This window comes from Garra rufa, chromosome 18, assembly GCF_049309525.1.
Source record: "Garra rufa chromosome 18, GarRuf1.0, whole genome shotgun sequence".
Classification (NCBI taxonomy): Eukaryota; Metazoa; Chordata; class Actinopteri; order Cypriniformes; family Cyprinidae; genus Garra; species Garra rufa.
In genome coordinates, this window is record NC_133378.1 from 15777812 (window position 1) to 15802655 (window position 24844).

The 24844-nt window shown below is 37.1% G+C and overlaps 1 protein-coding gene across 1 annotated transcript in view; it reads left to right on the forward strand.

Annotated features, from left to right (window-relative positions):
• b4galt5 (UDP-Gal:betaGlcNAc beta 1,4- galactosyltransferase, polypeptide 5) overlaps positions 1-24104 on the forward strand; it is a 25696-nt gene extending 1592 nt beyond the window's left edge. The window contains exons 2-9 of the mRNA XM_073823439.1: positions 10601-10720; positions 12754-12867; positions 13305-13432; positions 15576-15692; positions 15858-16045; positions 16133-16255; positions 17212-17313; positions 20554-24104. Coding sequence (XP_073679540.1) covers positions 10601-10720; positions 12754-12867; positions 13305-13432; positions 15576-15692; positions 15858-16045; positions 16133-16255; positions 17212-17313; positions 20554-20701 — 1040 coding nt within the window. The 3' untranslated portion in view covers positions 20702-24104. The remainder of the gene's footprint in view (positions 1-10600; positions 10721-12753; positions 12868-13304; positions 13433-15575; positions 15693-15857; positions 16046-16132; positions 16256-17211; positions 17314-20553) is intronic.
• The last annotated feature ends 740 nt before the right edge of the window (positions 24105-24844 follow it).

The window sequence follows — 24844 nt, forward strand, 5'->3', positions numbered from 1 at the left end:
ATGCTGGAGTTCATGTGTAGAGACCCAGGCGATACTTCGAGCAAAGGTTTATGGTGTGTCGAGCCTTCTTAGTGTTGTAAAAATATCGATTTTGATGCGCTCAAATTTATGCCCCTAGTACTCCCATTCACCGGCCATTGACCACAAAACGAAATCACGGTCAATCTCAAAAACGCCTCGTTTGTCGTAATTATGCTTTTAGATATAAGTTTGTCTCTTTTACAATAAAAAAAAACTGCCCAGGTTGCATTTTGACAATAGTTATCTTTTAAGGTGATGATGTGGATTTGTGGATTTGTATTTATTTATTTATTTGTGGTTGATAAATGCTTGCTTACTGACCCAAGTAGGCCCATTCCTATGACTCAATGATATTCTGGTCTACACCAGAGATCTTCAACCTCTCTCTGAAGATCCACTGAAGAGTTTAGCTGTAACTATAATGAAACACATCTAAACCAGCTAATCTGAAAATCATAGGCAGTTGCGTTGGAGCAGGTTGGGAACAAACTCACAGGAGAAAGGTTGAAGACCTCAGGTGAAGGGGTAAACTGAAATTGTTACCTTAAAGAGCAGTTTTAACAATTTGAATAAGGAATATGCATACATGCAAGAAAGGTCAGTGCTTTTGCAATCAAGTATGCATGACTTTTGATATTTTCCTCTTTAAGCTTTGCAACCACATAGGTCACCACATGCATTGCGCATTTAAGTGCAGGTTGTTCAACACCAAAATCCCCAAACACCTACTTAAATGAACACTCATGAAGACACATGCAAATGCTGCAAAACTACAAATCACCCTTCAGCCCAGAGTCATGCAGAAACGGCGTATGCTGAAATATTCATTCACGTGTTCTATGTAGTAGCATGAGAGGATGTTTATGAGAGGACATAACGCAGGATCTTACCAACCTCACATCTGCATAGTTTTGTCTTTGTAAAAGTCAATGAACTCTATGGCCAGCTCGACGCAGAGCGGAAGGTAGAGCCAGGGCATTCCAGCCAGTCTGGTTAGTGTCATATTTGCATGGCCATTTGTTTACAAAAGATTAGGGCACATGGAAACACAACACAGAGACTCATGGGAAAAAGAATGGCAAAAGCATCTACCATGTATGCTTGTGATAGGTAGGAAAAAGTACTTTTCCCCACCTGTAATTTGGTGCACATGTTAGACAGAGGAAAAACAAACTGGCCATGGATATAAATTATTTAAACAATTAGTTATTTGTGGTGAACTCTAATTATCCTGAGAGATTTGAACTGTAGAAGACATATGACTAATGTCCAAGGACAGTCATGTGACACCAAATGCTCCATTAAAGTTCATTTCCAGAACAAAATGTTAATGTACTCACCCCTTGTCATACAAGATGTTCATGTCTTTCTTTCTTCAGTTGTAAAGAAATTTTGTTTTTTGAGGAAAACATTTTAGTATTTCTCATATAGTGTCCCAGGGTTTGAACTTCCAGTTTCAACGCAGCTTCGAAGGGCTCTAAATGATCCCAGCCAAGGAAGAAGGGTCTTATGTCGCGAAAGGATTGGTTATTTTCTAAAAAATAATTAAAATTGATATACTTTTTTTTTAACCTCCAACTTCAAAATTGTCCAACATCGTTGTTTTACCTTTTTTGTAAAGGTTGTGTCACGTTGAATAAGGGAGATCTGGGTCCAAATGCGGGGTAAGGAGTTTAATGAAATAATAATAAAATAAACAAACAAAAAGGCCAACACGGCAACACTAAACATAAACTGAAACACAAAATGAACAAAACAGGGAACACGGTCTAAGGCCAGGAATCAGGAACACAAATGATACAGACAACACCAAAGACAATGCAGCCATGAAACAGGATTGAAAAGTGAGAGTTCTTATAGTCCAGATGATTGTGAACAGATGTGAGTGTAATCAGTGCTAATGACAAGACAGATGTGAACGATCAGGGGAGTGCAGTGCAAGGGGAACAGCGACCTCAGGTGGCTGAGGTAACCCACAGTCCAGAGTCATGACAGGTTGTTTGATCTTCTTTGCATGTTCACTTTCCAAACACCTGGATCAGAACTTCTACAGCAATGCAGGATGATTTTGAAGCTGGAGGAGAAAATACGATGGGAGTTAACTGTCTTGAACCAGAATAGACAGTGTTCACACAGAGCTAGACAAGACGAGCATTTGAGATTAAAAAGTATACAAATTGTACATTTTTTTTTTTTAGAAAATAACCAATTGTTTTACTAGATAAGACCCTTCTTTCTCAGCTGGGATCGTTTACAGCCCTTTGAAGCTGCAATGAAACTGCATTTTGGATGTTCAAACTTGGCCATTATATGTAGAGAAATCCTGAAATGTTTTCCTCAAAAAACATAATTTCTTTACAGCTAAAGAAAGAAAGACATGAACATCTTGGATGACAAGGGGGTGAGTACATTATCTGTAAATATCTCTTTTAAGAATGGAATTTGGTTTAACATCAATTGGGGGGAGGCAGTCACCACCCTCCTGGTCACTACCACATGTAATCCTCTTAGCCATTTTACTAGTCACATGAAAAATGACTGAGCTAATCTATTTATTTTTCATTGACACAAGTCTTATCGTCTGTTCAGGACCAGTATATATATATATATATATATATATATATATATATATATATATATATATATATATATATATATTATGTTACCCTAATGGAGTCTGAGAGTTTGATCTGAAACATGCACATCATTTTGAAGGGATCTGGCAGTGCTTTTCGTGTTACTCCTTGCACAAAAGAGCAGATACTAGTCCTGCTTCTATGTCGTAGACCTTCTTTGCCCCTGTCCAGCTCTCCTTGTGTAATGGTCCATCTCTATGCTCTTAAAACTGTACTGGAAGACACAACAAACCTCCTTCCGACAGCACATACGAATGCCATCCTGGATGAGCTGGACTACCTGTGCAACCTGTGCAAGATACTGTACCTCATGCTAGAAGTAGTGAGAAGGACCCTAACAAAACACAAAACTAAAGACATAACATTCAAGAAGCATAAGGAGAGAGCACCCTCAAAACCATTTCCTTTTGAGGGGTTGTCTGCTTTTGCCTCTCTAGTGCACCTGTTGTCATTTTCATTTGCACCAAAGCAGGTGAAACTGATTCACAACCACTTCTGCTACACTCTTAAATATAAAAGCTCTTTATTGGCATTGATAGTTGCATTGATGATGAAGAGCCTTGATCATTCATGGAACATTTCAAATGCAGAAAAGTTTCTTTATAGTGGAAAAAGATTCTTTAGATTATTTAAAATGTTCTTCAAAATGCTTCTTTTAAGAACTGTTCACTGAACGGTTCTTTGGGAAACCAAAATGGTTCTACTATATGGCATCACTGCAAAAACACCTCTTTGGAGCCTTTCTTTTTAAGAGTGTACCTAAAGTGTAATTTACAGTATAAATTATAGTGACGACATGTCAGAACATCATTCGAGAGGTTAATTGCCTCTCACTACCGACATACGCCGCACAAAAAAAATTATGCACAACTCACAACAAAAAATTATGAACAAGCCATCGGCAAAACGTAAAACAGTTACAAACTGCTGTGAGACTTTGTTGGTAAAACTACACTTTTAAATCCCACTACACTCTTAAAAATAAAAATGCTACACGATGCCATAGAAGAACCTTTTTTGTCTAAATGGTTTCATAAAGAACCTTTAACATCTGAAGAACCTTTCTGTTTCACAAAACGTTCTTGTTGGCGAAAGAAGGTTCTTCAGATTATAAAAAGGTAAGAAAGTGATGTTTTTTTAAAGAACCTTTGACTGAATGGTTCTTTGTGGAACCAAAAATGGTTCTTTTATGGCATCGCTGTGAAGAACCTTTTAAAGCACCTTTATTTTTAAGACTGTAGACAGACTGCAGACTAATTACACTCTTAAAAAGGTTCTAAAAGGGTTCTTCATAGAACCATTGATGCCAATAAAGAACCTTTATTTTAAAGAGTGTAGAGCTGTGCACATCCCACATTCATTCTATTTACCTTAAAATGCACTTTTCTCATTGCACATATAGAAACTACAAGGTTGTACTGTTAAATTTACATACAAAAGAAACAGTGTACATCTAAAATGCCACAATAGAGTTTTTAGGTTATACACATGATTGATGAAGAGGTGTAGTTTATAATGGCAGTGCACCACTCAGTGCACCTGTGTGGGTGTTCACAGGCAGCGACATGCCACATTACTCTCATTTGACTGCCACTGTTGCATCCAGCAATGAGGAAACTCTGGTTGTACAGGATGAGTTTGTGTGTCTGATCCAAACCTTGTATGTTCCAACAGGAAGTTGGCTTTCTTAAATAATTCTGGACCAGCTTCCTTCTAGTCAAATGTTCAAATAAACATATCAAAGGGCAGTTATCTGCTGGCCTGCTTTAACCAGCCAGCAAACTGAAATGTCAGGTTGTAAACCTGCAGAATAGCTATGTTTCCTGTACTCTGTCAGGAAAATGGGGAGGAACAATGTCAAAAAGCAGTTTTATTATGCAAAATGCAACTGTTATTATTATATAGTTTTGATGCTTGATTTTGAACACTTGATGCGGCAATAGTGTGTTTTTTCTTGCTTTGACATGTTTATGTTTCCCTCTTGTAGTGTCTGCACAACACTAGGTGAGTTATTTGCATCACAGATGGTAACGTAGAGGGGCGCAAGACTAATTAAACACAGTATCTTGCCAAGCAGATGAGACGTTTGTCGTGTTGTTACAGCAACGAGGACCTCTGTTGATATTGTCGTCATGGAAGCCGGTGTCACATGCCTGCCGTGTCATAATAAACCAGCGGAAATCAGGTCTTACTGTCCAGTCTCTTGTGTCCATCTGATAATATCATATCCTGATGCTAAGCTACACTGTATACAGTACGCCAGAGAAAAAAGGACACTGATTTTGTTTTTCATTTGCATTTATCATTTTGTCTGGGGTTTTCCAGGCCAAATGTCATTATTCACTGGAACTCTTGCCCTTCCTCATAACTTTTAAATTTCACTTGTACCGTATGAATATGTTTTTGATGTTTTTTGGCTACTGCACTATTTGTGTACATTATAATATTTGTAAATGTAGATGTAGAGTTGGGTGGGACAATTTTTGTTAGTATATCAAGGGGCATATATGGGCAGTCATATGTTAATCTAATGACATAATAATCATGAAGACTAGAGTCACTAGCTGCGTGTCAATTACAGATTTGCACAAAACTTTGGCGCTATTTTATAAATGTTGATTAAAAAGTATTGCAAAATGACGGCGTTTCCATTAACCAATGTTTTGGGACTGAAACGTAATTTTTTCCTCTGGCAATGGATTTTTGTGGGATTTTGGCTATATTTAACCGAATGTAACCTGTAAATTCGAACAAAAAGAAAGTTTCCATTGCTGTTTTGCCAAATATTCCTTTTTCGAATTGCCTGAAAAACTACCTCATTTTTCATTAACCGACATTATGCAACTAAAACGTAATTTTTTCCTCTCACGATAACTCATGGCAACGGATTTTGGTGGGATTTTGGCTAAAATTAAACATGTGACCTGTATATCAAGTTTCCATTGCTGTTTTGCGAAATATTCCTTTTTCAAATTGCCTGAAAAAAAACCTCATGTGAGTGTAAAAGCTTTTTTGCGATATATGGGAATTTTGCGCAATTGACGCATTTCCATTAGGCAATTTCAGTTCGCACAATTCAAAGGGTAATGGAAATGCAGCTATTAGGCACGTTTCTGTTACAGAATTTGCGCAAAACTGGCGCTATTTTATAAATGTTGATTAAAAAGTATGGTGAAATGAAGGCGTTTCCATTCCAAAGCAGTGCAAAATAAGGTTAAGTACACACACACACACACACACACACACCTCAAAAACCTGAAAAAAGAATAACTCGAGACAAGCACACACACGGCTCTACCCTAAAACCAAACACACATTCACACTGGAATATTTGGAATGTATAAAACCACCTTAAGCAAGCACATAGTGTTTGTGCATGTACTGTATGTGTACCTGGTATTCCCTATTATGAGGACCAAATGTACAGTAATACCAGTAAATTCTGATTCAATTTTTTTGGTTTGCATGAGATAACAAGCTTATTAATCGTAGTGTTTTGAAAATCTTAAAATGCAGAAAGTTTCCTGTGAGGGTTAGGGTAAGGGGATCAAAAATACAGTTTGTACAGTAGAAAAACCATTATGCCTATGGAATAAACGTACAAACAATGGAAAGTTTGTGTGTGTGCATTAGGATAGGTTTATAGAATTCAAATTAGCCTATTTAAAGAACATTGGGTGTGAATGGAAATTCCTAACATGGACATAAACACAAGCTTGTTGGTTTTGTGTGTGTTTGTGTGTGAACTGCAGTATAATATGAGTGTGTGAGCCAGAACAACTCAAGGTCACACTGCAGCTCCATGTGTGAAGAGCTGATGTGTTGATATGATGCTGTTTGATGGCTTCCTGTGATTGTTTGACTAAAGTTTGGACCTCACGCCACTGCATTCTGTCATTATGCCACATTAAAACAATCACTACCCCTAATTATAAACAATGGTAGTGATGCTTGCACCAATAATCAGTCTCACTGAAGAACTGGTGGGTGTGTGTGTGTGTGTGTGTGTGTGTGTGTGTGTGTGTGTGTGTGTGTGTGTGTGTGTGTGTGTGTGTGTGTGTGTGTGTGTGTGCACCTGGTATTCATCACATTGTGGGGACCAAATGTCCCCACAAGGATAGGAATACCAGTAGATTTTGACCTTGTGGGGACATTTCTCAGGTCCCCATGAGGAAACAGGCTTATAAATCATGCACAATGAGTTTTTTTGACAAAGTAAAAGTTTGCACAATCTCCTGTGAGGGCTAGGTTTAGGTGTAGGGTAGGTGTAGGGCGATAGAAAGTACGGTTTGTACAGTATAAAAACCATTACGCCTATGGAATGTCCCCATAAAACATGTAAACCCAACATGTGTGTGTGTGTGTGTGTGTGTGTGTGTGTGTGTGTGTGTGTGTGTGTGTGTGTGTGTGTGTGTGTGTGTGTGTGTGTGTGTGTGTGTGTACGTGTAGTGCATGGGTGGGCTACCCTAATGCCTTATGAGTAACCCATGACTGTCCTTCATGTGATCTGGTGCACAGTTCATGGTGGTGGTCATTGCTAGAAAATGTCTATGTGTTTTATATTTTTCATATATACACTACTGCTTAAAAGTTTTATTCTTAAAATCTTATTAACCCCAAAATTTGTAATTTGCATGTATCTGGAAATTTTATGAATAGACCATCAGATCCATATTTAGACTGAGCTGGCTCATTTTTTTTACATTTTTCAATCAGAAACGCTCCCTTTACCAGCGGCAGCAGCCGAACATGATCATGTGATCACAGCTTACTCGAGTCACAAGGCACTTTATGGTCGTCTGGAGAGTCTGAAATGCTGGCATTCTGCTGACAGGATATCAGATGGTTCATGTCAGGATAAATCAATAGGAGTGGTCGAATCTAAACTCGTAAAGTAATAAAATGCAAGCTGATATTAGTCATATGCATATCAGTTTGTGTCATTACGTACGTAATTGTTTGAATAAGAAGCTGGGTGAGGGTCAGCGGGCTTCGGGATATGTGAGATATGAGAGGAGGCAAACAGAATCATAAACATTTATGGAGATGTTTATTGCTGCTTTAGTGCTATAAACTGGTCTTAATGAAAAGGTCATTAATGTTGTGTACTGTAGTTTGTAGGTCATGATATGTTATGAAATGTGATGAAAGCATAGTATGCTGTTGTGCTTTGAAAAGTAGGCACTAGCAAATGCAATTACCATCTAATCACTCCATTAGAAAGAAAGTCACAAAATTACTAAATGTTTTGCTGTTGTTGTTGTTTTAATTGAGACTCATTACATACTTTTACATTAGTATAATATGTTAATACATATATGAGCAATGTCACACTCGTAGACGTGAGATATGGCTAACCCTCTTTTGTGCAAAACTACTTCCACTACTTCAGTTTAACAATTTAACAGCTGAGCCCAAGCCTCCGTTACTAATTTGAAAACGTCACTTTAGAACTAGTAACCAAGGAATGTTGAGTTGCTTCATTGAAAAGGCATTGTATTACTGCATCAAAAGCGCATTGTATTATGTAGAGGTTCATCAGAGAGATGGTCTGAGTGGTCGTAATAACCTGCATCTGATACAGCATTCATTCTTAATATTCACAATGAAACATTAGTTTTAATGTCCGCTAAGGAAAGCGATATCTTTATCGTTACATTAATATCCTTAATATTATCTGTTAATGGTGATCTCTGTTGAAAGCACTGCTCAGTGCATTTGTTAGCTGTGTCAAGCTGTTGTTGAAACTAAAAATAATTTCTATTTCTATTTTTTATTTTTTTTTTTGTATAAAAGTCTTTACTGCTGACTCGAAAAAAGTCTCTCTGTAACTAAAATCACCATCACGAACACTCGCACTGTTTCTCAATACTAAACACTTTTAAATACTACTAATTCAGTCAAACGTACAAGACAGCATTCTGATATACAGCATGTTTTAAGATTTTGTCAAAACTATTTGCTCTGGAACAAATAATAGTTTACTGAAACCAAAGAGGAATATTTTTTACCCCAAAAATTATTTTTACCCTTGTGTGGATTCATGAGTGCAAAACATCCACTGACGATCTGGAGCTTTCATGTCCGAAAATGTTGGTGCAAATACCCTGCTGAAAAAGCTGGAAGTAGCTGGTTTTAGCTGGTCTTTAAGTGGCCAAAACCCCTCTAAAACCAGCCTGCCGAACAGCTAAAACCAGCCAACCAGCCTAGGCTGGTTTTAGCTGGTTTTTTTTTTTTTTTCAGCAGGGTAGATGTTCTCTTTAACAAACTGCATATTTGAACTCTAAACAACTACATTCTTGCCTGAAATCCTCTTAAAACTACATTCTGTGACAGAAAAACAGTAATATTTAAAAAAATAATACTGGATTTGGCCATCCGCCATGACACTTGCTGTAAGAAGTACAGCAAGCGGAGTGATACATTTACAAACTGAGTTCTGATATCACTCTAATATCAGCCAGATTCGAGGACCAGAGAGAACTATTGTATAAAAATATAAAACCCACTTTATTTAAAAAAAAAAATCAGGTTGTTGACTTTGATTTGGCATATAGCATGTATTGCTTTACTATATATATGCAAATAAAGTTGGATGTTATGTATACTTAACTTTATATATCAATCTGCACTATAATAATTCAGTTTGATTCACTCACTCACCGATAAAATTTAATTTAAATGAATTTAAACTTTAGAACTTGCATTAGTGCTTATAATGTTTTGGGAAACGCCCAAAACATATATTGCATACAGTACTTTTATGATTCATCTTTAATGTTTTACAGAAAATTCTTAGTTAAGTAATATCTACCCAGTGTTGTTTCCAAAGTAGCTGCATTAGTCACACAAAGCAATGAGACACACACACACACACACACACACACACACACACACACACCCTACATGACTGAGTAATCAGAGCTTTTAAGGTGGGCATACATTCCTCAGATTCCTGTGTGTGCATGGCTCTACAGCAGCTTATATATGTTGTGAAGATATGTCTTAAGAAGGTTTTAGATGTGCTCAACATCTGTTGTAGCATGTCTGCGTATGGAGAAAAAAAAAGACAGAAGGGCTCCAGTATTAACCACATCCATTATTATCCCAGTGTTTCCGATTGAAATGAGGTTTGTGGTCATGTACAGTAAATGGGTGTAGTGTTTGAGGGAGGGATTGCTCAGTTGTAAATCTGTTGTAAAGACACAAGACACACACACTCAGTGTGAGCAAAAAGATGTGTGGGTTATCTGAGGGACGGTCCTATCAGCACATAAAGAGCCATTGTTTTCTGCTTTATCAGCATGGCCTTGTGACTGCACAGGACACACACACACTTATGAAGGACGGAGTCCAGCTCTGTATGCTTGCACACATTTTATCTTGTTGATGCAAAAATTAAACATTAATGCCTGGAAATTAGGTTGTTCTTTTACAGGATGTTAAAGTGTGTGAAATCTATTGAACACAGTGCCTATGGGATTCTCACCCAACCAACACCGCTATGCTAACAGATTTGTTCAGCTTCACGGTTGTACTTAAGTGTAAAATGAATGCCGACGTGTCCATCATTACAGTATTGTGACTGTGGTTGGCTCAATTAGGTAGCAACAGGATAGAACTACATATTTATATTTTATATTATAGTTGAATATAGGAAGCATCTAGTCACCATTCACTTTTATTGAATGGAAAAGTACAGCATGAACATCCTTCTTGGCATCTCTTTTTGTGGTGTAGATAAAATATGGATTGGTGTTTCATTTTTTGCTGAAATATGCTTCTCTCATTTCTTCAGCTGAAAACCGTGCTGATGATCCTTTAGAAAATGCCACAAATGTTATAGTCTCACACCAGCTGCAGATTGACGGCCATAATTATGTGTTGTGTCAGTATGTTTGCAGTTATTCAGATGATAATAGCTCTCTCTTGTTCTCTTTCAGTTAATGAGTACCTGTTCATGGTCCAGGCCCACGGAATTCAGATCCGTGAAAATGTAAAGCATATGGGAGCTCAGGTTCTTGAGCAGATGGTCCGCGGTGCCTACAACATTAACGGCACAGGTACGAAACATACACTTATCCTCACCATTGTTACGAGGAACAGAGAACAGACCACCAATCTTCCTTCCCATAGAACATCCCGTCAGCAGCAATGACATATCCTCAGGAAATGAGGGCATTCTTCCGAGAAGACATTTTAGCCAATGTTTTTCATTCATAAAGCAAGGTTAAAATTTAAGCCAATGTCCAGCTTTAGCCTACTTGGCAAACCTGATTTAATGAAGGTGTTTAATAAGGTGTATAAAAAACATGTTGGTTTTGTGTTTTTGAATGTACACTAGTAAACCAAAACCAAACCAAAAGAGGCAGTTTTCATTGCCTAACCCCCAAACATCAAATTATTTGATCCCCTGCTGATTTTGTATGTTTGCCCACTGACAAAGAAATTTTCACTATATAATTTTAATGGTAGGTTTATTTGAACAGTGAGAGACAGATAATAACGACTAAAAAATCCAGAAAAACACATTTCAAAAAAGTTATAAATTGATTTGCATTTTAATGAGTGAAATACGTGTTTGACCCCTTTGCAAAACATGACTTGATACTTGGTGGCAAAACCCTTGTTGGCAAATCACAGAGGTCAGACATTTCTTGTAGTTGGCCACCAGGTTTGCACACATCTCAGGAGGGATTTTGTCCCACTCCTCTTTGTAGATCCTCTCCAAGTCATCAAGGTTTCAAGGCTGATGTTTGGCAACTTGAACCTTCAGCTCCCTCCACAGATTTTCTATGGGATTAAGGAGACTGGCTAGGCCACTCCAGGACCTTAATGTGCTTCTTCTTGAGCCACTCCTTTGTTGCCTTGGCTGTGTTTTGGGTCATTGTCATGCTGGAATACCCATCCATGACCCATTTTCAATGGCCTGGCTGAAGGAAGGATGTTCTCACCCAAGATTGGACGGTACATGGGTCCATGTACCATCAAATCTTGGGTGAAAATATCCTTCTATCATCACTTTGATTCCGTGCAGTTGTCCTGTTCCCTTATCAGAAAAACACCTCAAAAGCATAATGCTTCCACCTCCATATTTGACGTTGGGGATGGTGTTTTTGGAGTCATAGGCAGTATTCCTCCTCCTCCTCCAAACACGGCGAGTTGAGTTGATGCCAAAGAGCTGGATTTTGGTATCATTACAACACTTTCACCCAGTTCTCCTCTGAATCATTCAGATGTTCATTGGCAAACTTCAGACATGTGCTTTCTTGAGCAAGGGGGCCCTGCGGGTGCTGTAGTGTGTTACCAATTGTTTTCTTGGTGTCTATGGTCCCAGCTGCCTTGAGATCATTGACAAGATCCTCCCGTGTAGTTCTGGGCTGATTCCTCACCGTTCTCATGATCATTAAAACTCCACGAGGTGAGATCTTGCATGGAGCCCCAGACCGAGGGAGACTGACAGTTATTTTGTGTTTCTTCCATTTGTGAATAATCGCACCAACTGTTGTCACCTTCTCACAAGCGGCTTGGCGATGGTCTTGTAGTCCATTCCAGCCTTGTGTAGGTCTACAATCTTGTCCCTGACTTCCTTGGACAGCTCTTTGGTCTTGGCCATGGTGGAGAGTTTGGAATCTGATTGATTGATTAATTCTGTGGACAGGTGTGTTTTATACAGGTAACAAGCTGAGATTACGAGCGCTCCCTTTAAGAGAGTGCTCCTAATCTCAGCTCTGTACCTGTATAAAAGACCTAGAAGCCAGACATCTTTCTGATTGATAGGGGATCAAATACTTATTTCACTCATGAAAATGCAAATCAATTTACAACTTTTTTAAAATGTTTTTTGGATTGATTTGTTGTTATTCTGTCTCTCACTGTTCAAATAAACCTCCCATTAAAATTACAGACTGATCATTTCTTTGTCTGTGGGCAAACGTACAAATCAGCAGGGGATCAAATCATGTTTCCCTCACTGTAGGATGCACCAGGGTTTATGGAATATGTGGTTTCACGTACTGCTGGCTGGGTCTTGGGAAGATAGTTGGGATGTTTGTAATGTATTGCTGTGTGAATTTACGATTTTCTTATTTTCTAGACTATGCATATGAGTTTAACTTAAGTGAGACAGATGTTCCCACCACCCCGTACCTCCCGGAGGGCTTCACATACATGCCTGATCAGGTCTGCCCAGAGAAACTGCCCTCTATGAGTAAGTGCAGAAATATAAAGTTTCTTTTAATACTTTTTGGGAAAGCACTATATGGTCAATTCAGTGAGTGAGTGAGTTGTGGAAGCTCATAAGAGTCATTTCATTAGTGACTAAGACTCCTCCAGTTGCACTTTGCATTAGTTGATGAAAAATGCAGGCGTTGAAAAACAGTTAACAGAAACAGTAAATCATCCATCCTATCTCACCCTGAAGGGGGTTGTTTCACAATAATTAACTGACATTAAATACAAAATGGCTACCAAATAAAAAATAAATGCACATTTTAAAACTGGTTTTGGAATAGAGCTTGTACAGCTTTGTTTCTGGTGTCATTAGCTGTAATTGCAATAAATGTTCTCACAAAGCTCACACAAATACTGTAATGATTAACAGCAGTTGTTATAATAATATGCATATCCTCTCTTCATGTCTATCAGAGGGCAAACTTAAAGTCAACATGAGTGAGATCTCTCTAAAGAAGGTTGAGAAACTTCTTAAGCAGGCAGATCCAAGTCTGTCGTTTGGGGGCCACTGGAAACCCCACGACTGTCTCCCACGCTGGAAGGTTAGTCATTTACACTTCCTGCTGCTTTTGACACAAAACCACTGTCTCTTACCTGCTTCTCTTTGTGTGTGTGTGTGTGTGTGTGTGTGTGTGTGTGTGTGTGTGTGTGTGTGTGTGTGTGTGTGTTTATGTGTGTTTGTGGTCTGAGGTGCAGAGAAGGCTCTGTTGCAAAATGGGTTGAGGCTTAACTGTGCACATACTAGACTATTATTTTTTTTAAGTCTATTATTTGCTTCTCTTTGTGTGGTTATATACACTGGGACGCAGTGAATTTAAAAGACAATTTAATTTAAAGAACATATGGGACAGTAGAATAATGATGAATCATTAAATCAGATGTGGGAAACAATTAACTGAAATTGATAAAATTACTATTTCATGGAAATGAATTAACTCGTAGGTATTAGTATTTTATTTTATTTTATGTTGTGACTTTTAAATCAGATGCAACACTGGGACAACATTTAAAAAAAACATCTAATTAAATGTGTGCTAAAATCATATTTACATTATTGCTTTTTTTCATGCTTTCATGAGATATGGCTGGGCTGTATATTGGCACTGCTATGAATCGGCCGTAAGTGATCACAGTTTACTGATATAGAGCTATATCTCACGTCTATAAGTGTGAAATTGCGGTTATACAACAGTTCGACAGCACGAGTTTGTAAATACATAAACAAAAGAACAGCATAGTGTCTTTAAGAGCCCTCTTTTGTGCAGAACTACTTTCTTCCGACACGAATTCATTTCTATGGTTGACAATTTAACAGCTCAGCCCAAGCATCCGTTACTAATTCGAAAATGCCACTTTAGAACTAGTATTGAAGGAACGCTGAGTTGCATCATTAAAAACATATTGAATTACTATTTTAAAAGCTCACTGGTTTATGTATAGTACAGTATTATTGGACTGAACAATCGTGATACAGCATTCATTCTTCATATTCACCCTGAAACATTAGTTTGAATATCTGCTGAGGAAAGCGTTATCTTTGTCCTAACATTAATATCCTTAATATCATCTGTTAAGGATGATCTCTGATGACAGCGCTGCTCAGTGCATTTGTTAGCTGATTTAAGCTGTTGTTAAAAACTAAAAATAACTTCAGTTTATAACGTGTTTATTTTTCAGTATAAAAGTTTTTTGCTGACTTATAAAACAGCCTTGTCGCCATCTAAAGGTAGAACAATGTAACTAAAATCATCACCACAAACACATGCACCATTTCTCGAAACTAAACACTTTTAAATACCACTATTATTTATATAAAATATTATTTATCGAATAATAATATTTGGTAACACTTTATTTTACAGTCTCTTAATTAGTTACTTAATAGCATGCATATTACTAGAATATTAGCCATTTATTAGTACTAATTAAGCACATATGAATGCCTTATTCTACATGACCGTTTTCTACATCCCTATTCCTACCCAATACCTAAACCTAACAACTACCTTACTAACTATTAAAAAGCAGCAAATTAGGAATTAATTCAAGAAAAAGTCATAGTTAATAGTGAATAAGTGTTTCCTACTCTAAAGTGTTACTTAATATGGTATAAACAACAATAACAGTCATCTTAAAAGTTACTACGCAATTCAGTCAAACATACAAAGGCAGCGCTATGATATACAGCATTGAATTTACATAAACATGATGAGATTTTGCTCTGGAACAAATAATAGTTTAATGAGACCAAAGACTGCCCGTTAGATTTACCCAAAACTAATTGTATCTCATGATGATCTGGAGCTTACATGTCCAGAAAAAAAATGCAAGTTTTCAAATAGACGTTATCTTTATTAACAAACTGCATATTTGAAATATAAACAAGTACATTCTCGCCTGAAAACCCTCTAAAACTACATTCCGTGACACATAAACAGTAATATTTATCAAATGATATTGGATTTGGGTTACGGTTGGTGATACGATTACAAACTGTGAAACGGCTGTTGGAGTTCTGATATCACTTTAATATTGCATTCTTATCAGCCAATCAGATTCGAGGACCAGTTAAAACAGTTGTATGTCTGTAGCAACGTGGTAAAATGCTAAACTTTGGGAATCTTTGACATTGAAAAGTGACCTTTCCTAACATTTGCGGTCATTTTCCTATTCCATGTGTTTTAGGTGGCCATCTTGGTTCCTTTCCGTAATCGCCATGAACACCTTCCCATACTTTTCCGTCATCTGATTCCAGTGCTTCAGAGGCAGAGACTGCAGTTTGGCTTGTACGTCATTGAACAGGTGAGGAAAAGGAAAGTTGTCATACTGTATAACCTTGTGTGGCTCAAGTATTCAAGTTCTTTTTACTGCAACTGTACAAATTTGCTACACATTACCATTTTCATGAGCAACACTAAAGTAGTCCTGTTTCATTGTTAGGAAATGATCTTAAATGTGTGTCCACAGGCAGGAAATGAACCGTTCAATCGTGCCATGCTGTTTAATGTCGGTTTCAAAGAGGCCATGAAGGACTTGAACTGGGATTGTGTGATATTTCACGACGTTGACCACATTTTGGAAAATGACCGCAACTACTATGGATGTGGTGAAATGCCAAGACACTTTGCGGTCAAACTCAACAAGTACTCTTACATGTAAGTTCACAATAATGTTCAGTCTGTGTTTGAATTATAGATGATGTTTGGTTGTGAATAAAGATTCATATCTCTTTGAATATGTAGGCTTCCGTATGAGGAGTTCTTTGGTGGTGTGAGTGGGCTCACCGTGGAGCAGTTCAGAAAGATAAATGGCTTTCCCAATGCATTTTGGGGCTGGGGAGGGGAAGATGATGACCTTTGGAACAGGTACGAAACTCTTTAGAGCTGTTAACAGGATATTGCAACACAATGATCTCATGTTTTTTCGAAAGAGGCACTCCTACAAAAGTGGTCTAGCAGCCGGTTTACTGTAAAAGATGATAGTAATGCTTCCTGGACTGGACTAGACTATCTGGATCTCACTAAATGAATAATACGTACTATAAAAGGAATGACTTAAAGGTGTGCTCAGTAATAATATATATATATATATATTAGTATAACCCAACATCATAAATATAGTTGATTCAGACCATGGAAGAATTGTCAATAAAATCAGCTAAATGTTTATCTTTCTGTACAAAAAGATAAGGTTCAGTTCCACCAATGAACTGTTAAGTTCTTCCAGCCAAAAGCTGTTGTATTGCTATAAACTTGAACAAGTTATTGAGATAGTATGTATACATATGTCATAGTATGCCAGAATGGCACATATAGGAGTTCACTCTGTCAAAAAAGTGCACAAAACCACAAGCTAAGTAAACTTAGAATATAAAATCATACTTTAAGTATATCTTGATCAAAAGTTTAGGTACAAGTAGACCAAGTATACAGTCATTATACAGCCAAGTATACCTAAGTAAATGTCATGTAAAAAGTAGACTAAGAGCATATTCTCTTATTTATTCGTTTTAAGAAGTGTACTGACAACCCTGTAGAATAAACCTCTTTTTTGTAACAGTTGCCAAACACCACAGTACTCCACATCTACAACTACAGTTTTGGGTTCGTCACCTTTTATGCAACAAATTCGTACAAAGAAAAAAATAATCTTGGGTGACTTTAAATAGCAAAGATATCTGTAACCAAAAACGTCTGCTTTTGCATGATGATTCATTTACGTAGTATAGTTTGTATTGTAGAAAGTTAATTTTGTAAATACTGTAAACTTTTAGCAGTGACTTGGAACATAGTTGACACTTATGTGTGTTTTTTTTTTCCAGGGTTCAGTATGCTGGCTACAAAGTGAGTCGACCTCATGGAGATATTGGTCGTTACATGTCTATACCACACCACCACCGAGGGGAAGTCCAGTTTCTGGGCAGGTACAGTAACATGAGAATAGCATTTTCTAATTATTTCTTTTGTAATTTTTTTAAATGACATCCTGAGCTCATGCAGTTGTCCTCCAAGTGCACACTTTGGTGATGTTGTATAAACTGGGTACTAGAATGCAATGGTTCTTACATAAACAGCTATTATGTAAATTGTTGCATTGAATTGAATTTCATGGAAAGGCCCAATCTTGCATAAGATTACGCCTTATTCATGAAACACAAGCAGAACAGATTTCTCTGTTTATCATTCCTAAATCCATTCTTGTGTAAATTATTGAACTAAATGAAACTGTTAACATAAAATAAGAATTTCAGAGTAAATTCAAATTAAAACTATTGTTACATAAATAGTTTATGAATCATAAATGAGTCCCTTTGCTTTCATTGTACCGTAAAAGCATGTTATCATTACACGCAACCTTAGAGGTTTCATAATGCGTATTTGTGAGCATGTTTGTGTGCATTTGTCATTTCAGAGAGGCCTCTTATTTATTCATTCTTTTATGCACATGTTTGTTTTTTAATTAGTTTTAGTTCATAGTTTTTTCTGTAATTGTGATTATTCAGATCAATCAGGGAATTCAGATCAAGTAAGATAACTGTGATGTAAAAACAAGCACTGAAATGTGTTTCTTATCGCATACAATGTGAGGCTGTTCTTGGGAAGAGAGTCTGTTGACTAAATTAAAAGTAAAACTATTCTTACATACAGTATGTCACTAAAGTGAGTACACCTCTCCCATATCTGCAACCATTTTAGTATATCTTCTCAAGGGACAATACTATAGAAATGAAACTTGGATATATTTTAGAGTAGTTAATGTGCAGCTTGTATAGCAGTATAGATGTATTGTCCCCTGAATATTACTCAACATACAGCCATTATTTTTAAAATAGCTGGCAACAAAAGTGAGTACACCCTAAGTGAACTTGTCCAAAGTGTCAATATATTGTGTTAGCACCATTGTTGTCTGGCACTGCCTTAATCATCATGGAATTGACCAGAGCTGCACAGGTTGTTGCTGGAATCCTCTTCCACTCCTCATACTTGGCCACCCCATCATCTTCAGCTTCAGCTTCCTCAGCAAGGCAGTTGTCATCTTGGTGGTGTGTTTGGGGTCGTTATCATGTTGGAAAACTGCCGTTCGGCCTAGTTTCTGGAGGGAAGGCATCATGTTCTATTTCAGATTGTACAGTACATAATGGACTCCATGTTTCCCTCAATGAACTGCAGCTCCCCAGAACCAGCAGCACTCATGCAGCCCCAGACCATGATGCTACCACCAGCATGCTTGACTGTAGACAAGACACAATTTTCTTGGTACTCCTCACCAGGGCATCGCCACACATGCTGGACACCATCTGAGCCAGACGAGTTTATCTTATAGTCTCATCAGACCACAGGACGTGGTTTCAGTAATTCATGCTCTTGGTTGTCTTCAGCAAACTGTTTGCAGACTTTCTTGTGAGCCAGCTTCAGATAAGGCTTTCTTCTGGGACGATGCCTACGCAAACCGACTTGTTGCAGTGTGCGGCGTATGGTCTGAGCACTGACAAGCTGACCTTCTACTTCTGCAACCTTTAAAGCAATGCTGGCAGCACTCACGCATTTGTTTTTTAAAGCCAGGTTCTACACCTGACATACAGAACAAGTGCTCAACTTCATTAATCGACCCTTGCAAGGCCTGTTCCAAATGGAACCCATCTTGTGAAACCTCTGTATGGCCCTGACCACTGTAGTGTAACTCTGACCACTGTAGAGTAACTCTGACCACTGTAGAGTAACTCTGACCACTGTAGTGTAACTCTGACCACTGTAGAGTAACTCTGACCACTGTAGTGTAACTCGGTTTCAGGGTGTTACTGAACCTCTAATAGTCTTGACCATCTTTGTTGAGAGCAACTGTCACGTATTGGTCGTCTTGTCATCATTAACTCTTGCACTACACATCATGGACTTCATTCCCCACAAGCCACTGCACTAATCACTGCATTCACCTGCTCCTTGTTTCTCACTGCACTGATTACCGCTCACAGCTGCACCTCATCACACTGACTGCATTTAAGCTTCTCACACACACAGCCACCTTGCGAAGTCTTATTGTTTCATATGGTCTTTATTTCCGAGCGTTTCTTTCCGTGTTTGTTTTCCCGTGTATTTGATTCCTGGACTCCCTCCCGTGTTTGATTCTTGCTGCCAGCCCCGACCTTTCTGCCTGTTTTTTGACAACGATTTCTGCCTGCCCCTTTGTGTTTGTTTGTTTGAATAAAATGCTGCAAATGGATCCGCACGTCTCTGACCTTCCTTGTGACAGCAACAATACTAATTCTCAAATCCTCAGAGAGGTCTTTGCCATGAGATGCCATGTTGAACATCCAGTGGTCAGTATGAGAGAATTGTACTTAAAGCACCTAATTTTAACTGCTCTAATACAAGATACACAACTTTGTATAGTCCTGTCAAGCAGACAAATACATAAATACGATAAATAGGACATGTGGCTTTGCATGGTTAAAAAACATACTGCTGTTATCTCTTTTTGTTGCCAGCTATTTTGACAATAATGGCTGTATGTTGAGTTATTTTCAGAGGACAGTAAATCTATGCTGCTATACAAGCTGCACATTGACTACTCTAAAATATATGCAAGTTTCATTTCTATAGTATTTTCCCTTGAGAAGATATACAAAATTGTTGCTGAAATGTGAGGGGTGTACTCACTTTTGTGAGATACTGTATATTGTTCCTTTGACTCATTGATGTCATTGATTCCATTGATGCAACATGAGATCAGACCTCATTCAACAAACAAGCACAAAATAAAATCCATTTAAACTATTTGTAAAATCATATTTACATAAATTTGAGGTAACACTATATTTTAGGGACCAATTCTCGACTAGTTGCTAATTTGCATGCATATTAATAGCATGTTGGCTGTTTATTAGTATGTATGTTAATGCCTTATTTTGCATTTACTCCATACCCTAAAAACTAAACTAAAATGTGACCAAATTTAGTTTTATGAGGCCCTAAACATTCATTCTCATGTTTCAGGAATAAAGTACAGAATTACATAAAGTGTCACATGAAATGAAACGTGATGTTTAATGATTTACATTTAAAATGAATTAAAATTACATTTTAAATTTGATCTGCTAAAAGGCAAGGCCTAATAAGTTTTTGACAGGTTGCTGAAAACACCTTTTCTCCTTTTGTTTTTTCAGATACAAATTGCTCCGTAGATCCAAGGAGAGACAGAGCCTGGATGGCCTGAATAACTTGAATTACTCCCCTCTAGTGTCCCGGAGGAGTCTGTACACTAATGTGTCAGTGACGCTCAGTCGAGATCTGGCTCCTGTCGCTGATTACTGACAACACTCAAGGGACGGGCAGGAAAGACCCATGCCACATGCTACATCAACATTTGTATAAGTTATTTTTTTAGGAAAGGGGAGGGGATTTCACAAATCTTACATTTTTTATTTGTTTTGTTTTCAATTAATTTCTCTAATTTTTTAATTTGACGTTTTTACCTAATTTTTTTGTTAATTTTACCTTTTTTGTTTCTTTTACTTTTTCACTTTTCCACTGTTTGTCTATCATGTGAATGGATCCGTTCTGGAATCCAAAACCCCAACTGCTGGTTTACCCTTGTCGGACCGATCAGATCCGACCTGCGGTGTGTCTTCTAATCAGACTTTGCCTGGGGGTGAAGTCGCATGTTTACAGCATGAATGAGAAAAGCTATGGAACAAGTTAATGACAATTATGCTAAACGACTTCAGAATAGCCATTGTAGGAGTTGAGGGATATGCCCTTTTCTCTGCCAGAAACAAACACAGCTGGTTCTGTGTGTTAGAATAGAAACCAATAAATGCAGATTAAAATATTTATTAAATGTACAATAAATAAGCATGCACTGATACTTACAGTAGATGCTACTAACATCATGGGTTTAAGTGTGAGTATTCGCTAATGAAACGTGGAAATGAACACATCAATCATTTTAGCTGTACAATACATACACAAACACAAAGCGTTTTATCGACATTAGAATGACCCTGTGAAATGGCTTGACAAGCACAGTGTGCTTTCCTGTGTTCAAGTATGTTCCACTAAAACAGGACCTGTACCTATTTTAAATGGCCAGTAGCTTTTAGTTTAGGATTTAGTTTAGGACATTAAGGCGAGACACTGCAGGTGAATAGGGTAAAAAAACAAAAAACTAATAGTTATCACCTTACCCAGTTGATTGATTACATTGATTATTGCAAACATTTTTTGTATTACAAGTTTTCTAAAATGTTAGGTTTTAATAGGCAAATAAGCCATTATTTAATGAAACATGCACTAATTTGCATACATTTCTAGTACAAAAATCTAAACACTGGATGAAGTCCGTTTCAAAATTCTTCTTTAATTTTTTTGACATAATAGAGTCAAATGTTTTTACAGAGGGATCTCATTTTATCACTCCATAATTCGGAAAATACTTAGAACAGACAGAAAACAATATATTATTTACAATTTTGGGGGGAATAAAATGTATAAAATCAAGCAAATTATATATGAACAAATCCCTCAGTAAAAACCTTCAGGATATAGACAGGAATAAAAATTTCAAGTTTGGTGTGTGTAAGTGCTACTGAAGTGGAGATTTATGGCTCAGTGTAGGAGTAAAAACTCATTTTGAGAAAAAGGCCTTTAAAAATATGTATTGCAATTTAAATCTGTTGACACAAATAGATAAAGTGCTATAAAAGAAACACTTAACAGTGTCTTTTGGATGTTTTCTTTCTACTAGTCTGAAAAAACACTTTAGGAAAAACCAAAAAGCCTAAAATCTCAAACTTGACAGATGCATGAAAAAACTGTTTTTGCCTGCAGTGTCTCCCCTTAAATTCAGTTAAATTAAAATGACCCAGAAGTTTTCCCTGAAAAGATATCTATACAGTAAGATTTTATCTATACAGTCATTTTGAATCTCCTAAAAACTCTTGGGAGTACACCAGCATATCAGACCTAATAAACACAGACTAAAAGCCACAAAACGAGGTCCAAAGAGCCGTGTACAAACCACTGCAATGCCAGCAAAATGCGCCTCTGTCTGAAAGGTCACGCATTTTTGCTTCAAACACTGGGATATGTGTCATTGGAACTAGATTAGGACCAGTTGACTTGTTAGTTTTATGATTTGTCAAGCTGTATTTATGTGGGTCTGCTGGTCGTTTGAAACACTGGATTGTCTGTCGAACAAATATTTTGTTGTTTGTTCTAACAGAGGGGTTTTTCCATTAGTTCCTGCTTACGTTGTGTAGATATTGTAAGTGTTTCCCATGCACTGCCTTTCACAGGCAAATCAACATGCTTTGCATTTTAAGCAATATGCTGTTGCCTCTCTGCGTGTGTAGTCACCTCACCTCTGATGACATGCGAGTAGGTTAGAAAACTAGAGGCAATGTTTGAATTTTTTTTTTTATTCCGAGTGTTATTGCCAGGCAATCTCTTGAACTGAATTTGGGCAAACAGACCGAGGAACTCTATTAGACCAAACATACACTTTTGGCCTCATTCATGAAACCACGTGCATTCAGGAAATGTGTAGAAATGTAAAACACACGGAAATCATTCAAGAAGTTTTCATTCGTATGTAGAAACATTTTTGCACAATTTGTTGCATAATAATGCAATTAATGTAACTTACGCAGAAATAGTTTCTGCTTGCATTTCATAATATCCTAAGACACAATGTCCACATCAGTCATTTATGAATAATTCGCTTTCATTCCAACGCAATAGCACGTTATCATTACACACGAGGCGCTGAATGTGTATTTGTGAACGTGTTTGTGTGCATCCGTCATATCAGAGAGGCTGGACCTCTTATTTATTCATTCTTTTATGAACATGTTTGTTTTGTAATTAGTTTTAGTTAATTTTTACATGTCTTGTTTTACTGTAATTGTGATTATTCTGAGGGAAACAGATCAAGTAAGATAACTGTGATGTAAAAACAAGCACTGAAACGTGTTTCTAATCGTATACAATGTGAGGCTGTCTTGGGAAGAGAGTCTGTTGCTGTTGAATTAAATGGACGGCTGTTTCGTATGATGACCAGAGAGAACAAGAAAGTTAGAGAGACGCTTCTTGAGCGCTCAGTGAACGTATGACGCCCAGATATCCAATGGTGCTGATCTAACAGACATTTTTACTATGCTGCTGTGGTACCCTTGTCTTGTAAGAGATAATTATATGTTATTGAACCTAATTACATTCTTGCCTCATTGACCATCTCTGCAGCGTAATTTATCCGTGTAGCAGGTAAATTGTGTTTAGCTGGGCATGTGCTCAAGCAGGTCTGTCTAATGTTTGATTCTCTCTGTGTTTGACGCTCATGGAGTTTTGCGCCAATGTTCGGGGTCCTTTTTTACTTATTTAACAATTAACGAAAAAAAATACTCTTACACTGTAAAAAAAAAAAAACTATTTGTTGAATCAACTTAAAATAATTTGTTACCTAGCTGCCTTATAATTTTAAGTTTAAACTTAGAAAAGTTCAACTTAAATTGTTTGAGTTGATTCAAATTAAAGGTAACTTACCCAGCTTATAAGTTTAACAAACCAATTTTTTGTTAAAGCAACTCAAATATCTAAGTTGTCTCCTAGTACAACTTAACATTTCAAGTTGACTAAACTTATTTGAGCTGACTGAACGTAAAATTTGAAGGCAGCAGGGTAACAAATTAATTTAAGTTGACTCAACACATTTTTACAGTGTACAAAATTCCAGTATGTTAAAGTCAATGTCAAAGTTAAAAACCAAGTGACCAACAAAACCTCTTGTTTTTGAAAAAAATTGTTGCTGTATTACACATCTAAATACACTGTACACTGAATTTGTACAAATTCTTTATTAATCAAATAAGGATATGAACATTTCCAAAAAGGTTTAAGTTCATTCAATACTGTTTTGTTGATTACTTGATTCCAAATTATGATTAACATTCCTTTTTTGATATTTTGTAGAATCAAAGTCTCTTGCACCTGCTTCCATATAAAACAAAATACAATACTGATCTCAAATCAGAAATAAGAAAAAAATCCTACTGGTCCTGTCTCATTTTCTTTACGGGCCCCGTCATTGGCACACTCCAGTCCACTATATAACCCATTCCGCTCCAGCTGAAATGACAGGGAGGGCAACAACCCATCCCTTGAACAACTGGCTGCCTTAAAACCTGTTAATTTATTCAATATAATCACGTTTTTATTTTTTATAAACAAATATATTTAAATATGTTATTGTGTTTATTCGCTTGTGCAGATTGTGTAGTGTGTTTTGGAGCAAAAAGAGAAAAAAAGAACTTTGAAGATTGACTTACTATCAAGAAAGGATTTGGAGCCGTTTGGTCAGACAGTGATTTGGTGCCATTGACCTCTCTCTGAATGCCATAAGCTATACAAGCTGTATTTTCTATTCACTCCAACATTTTTTTTTTTTTTTTTTAATCATGA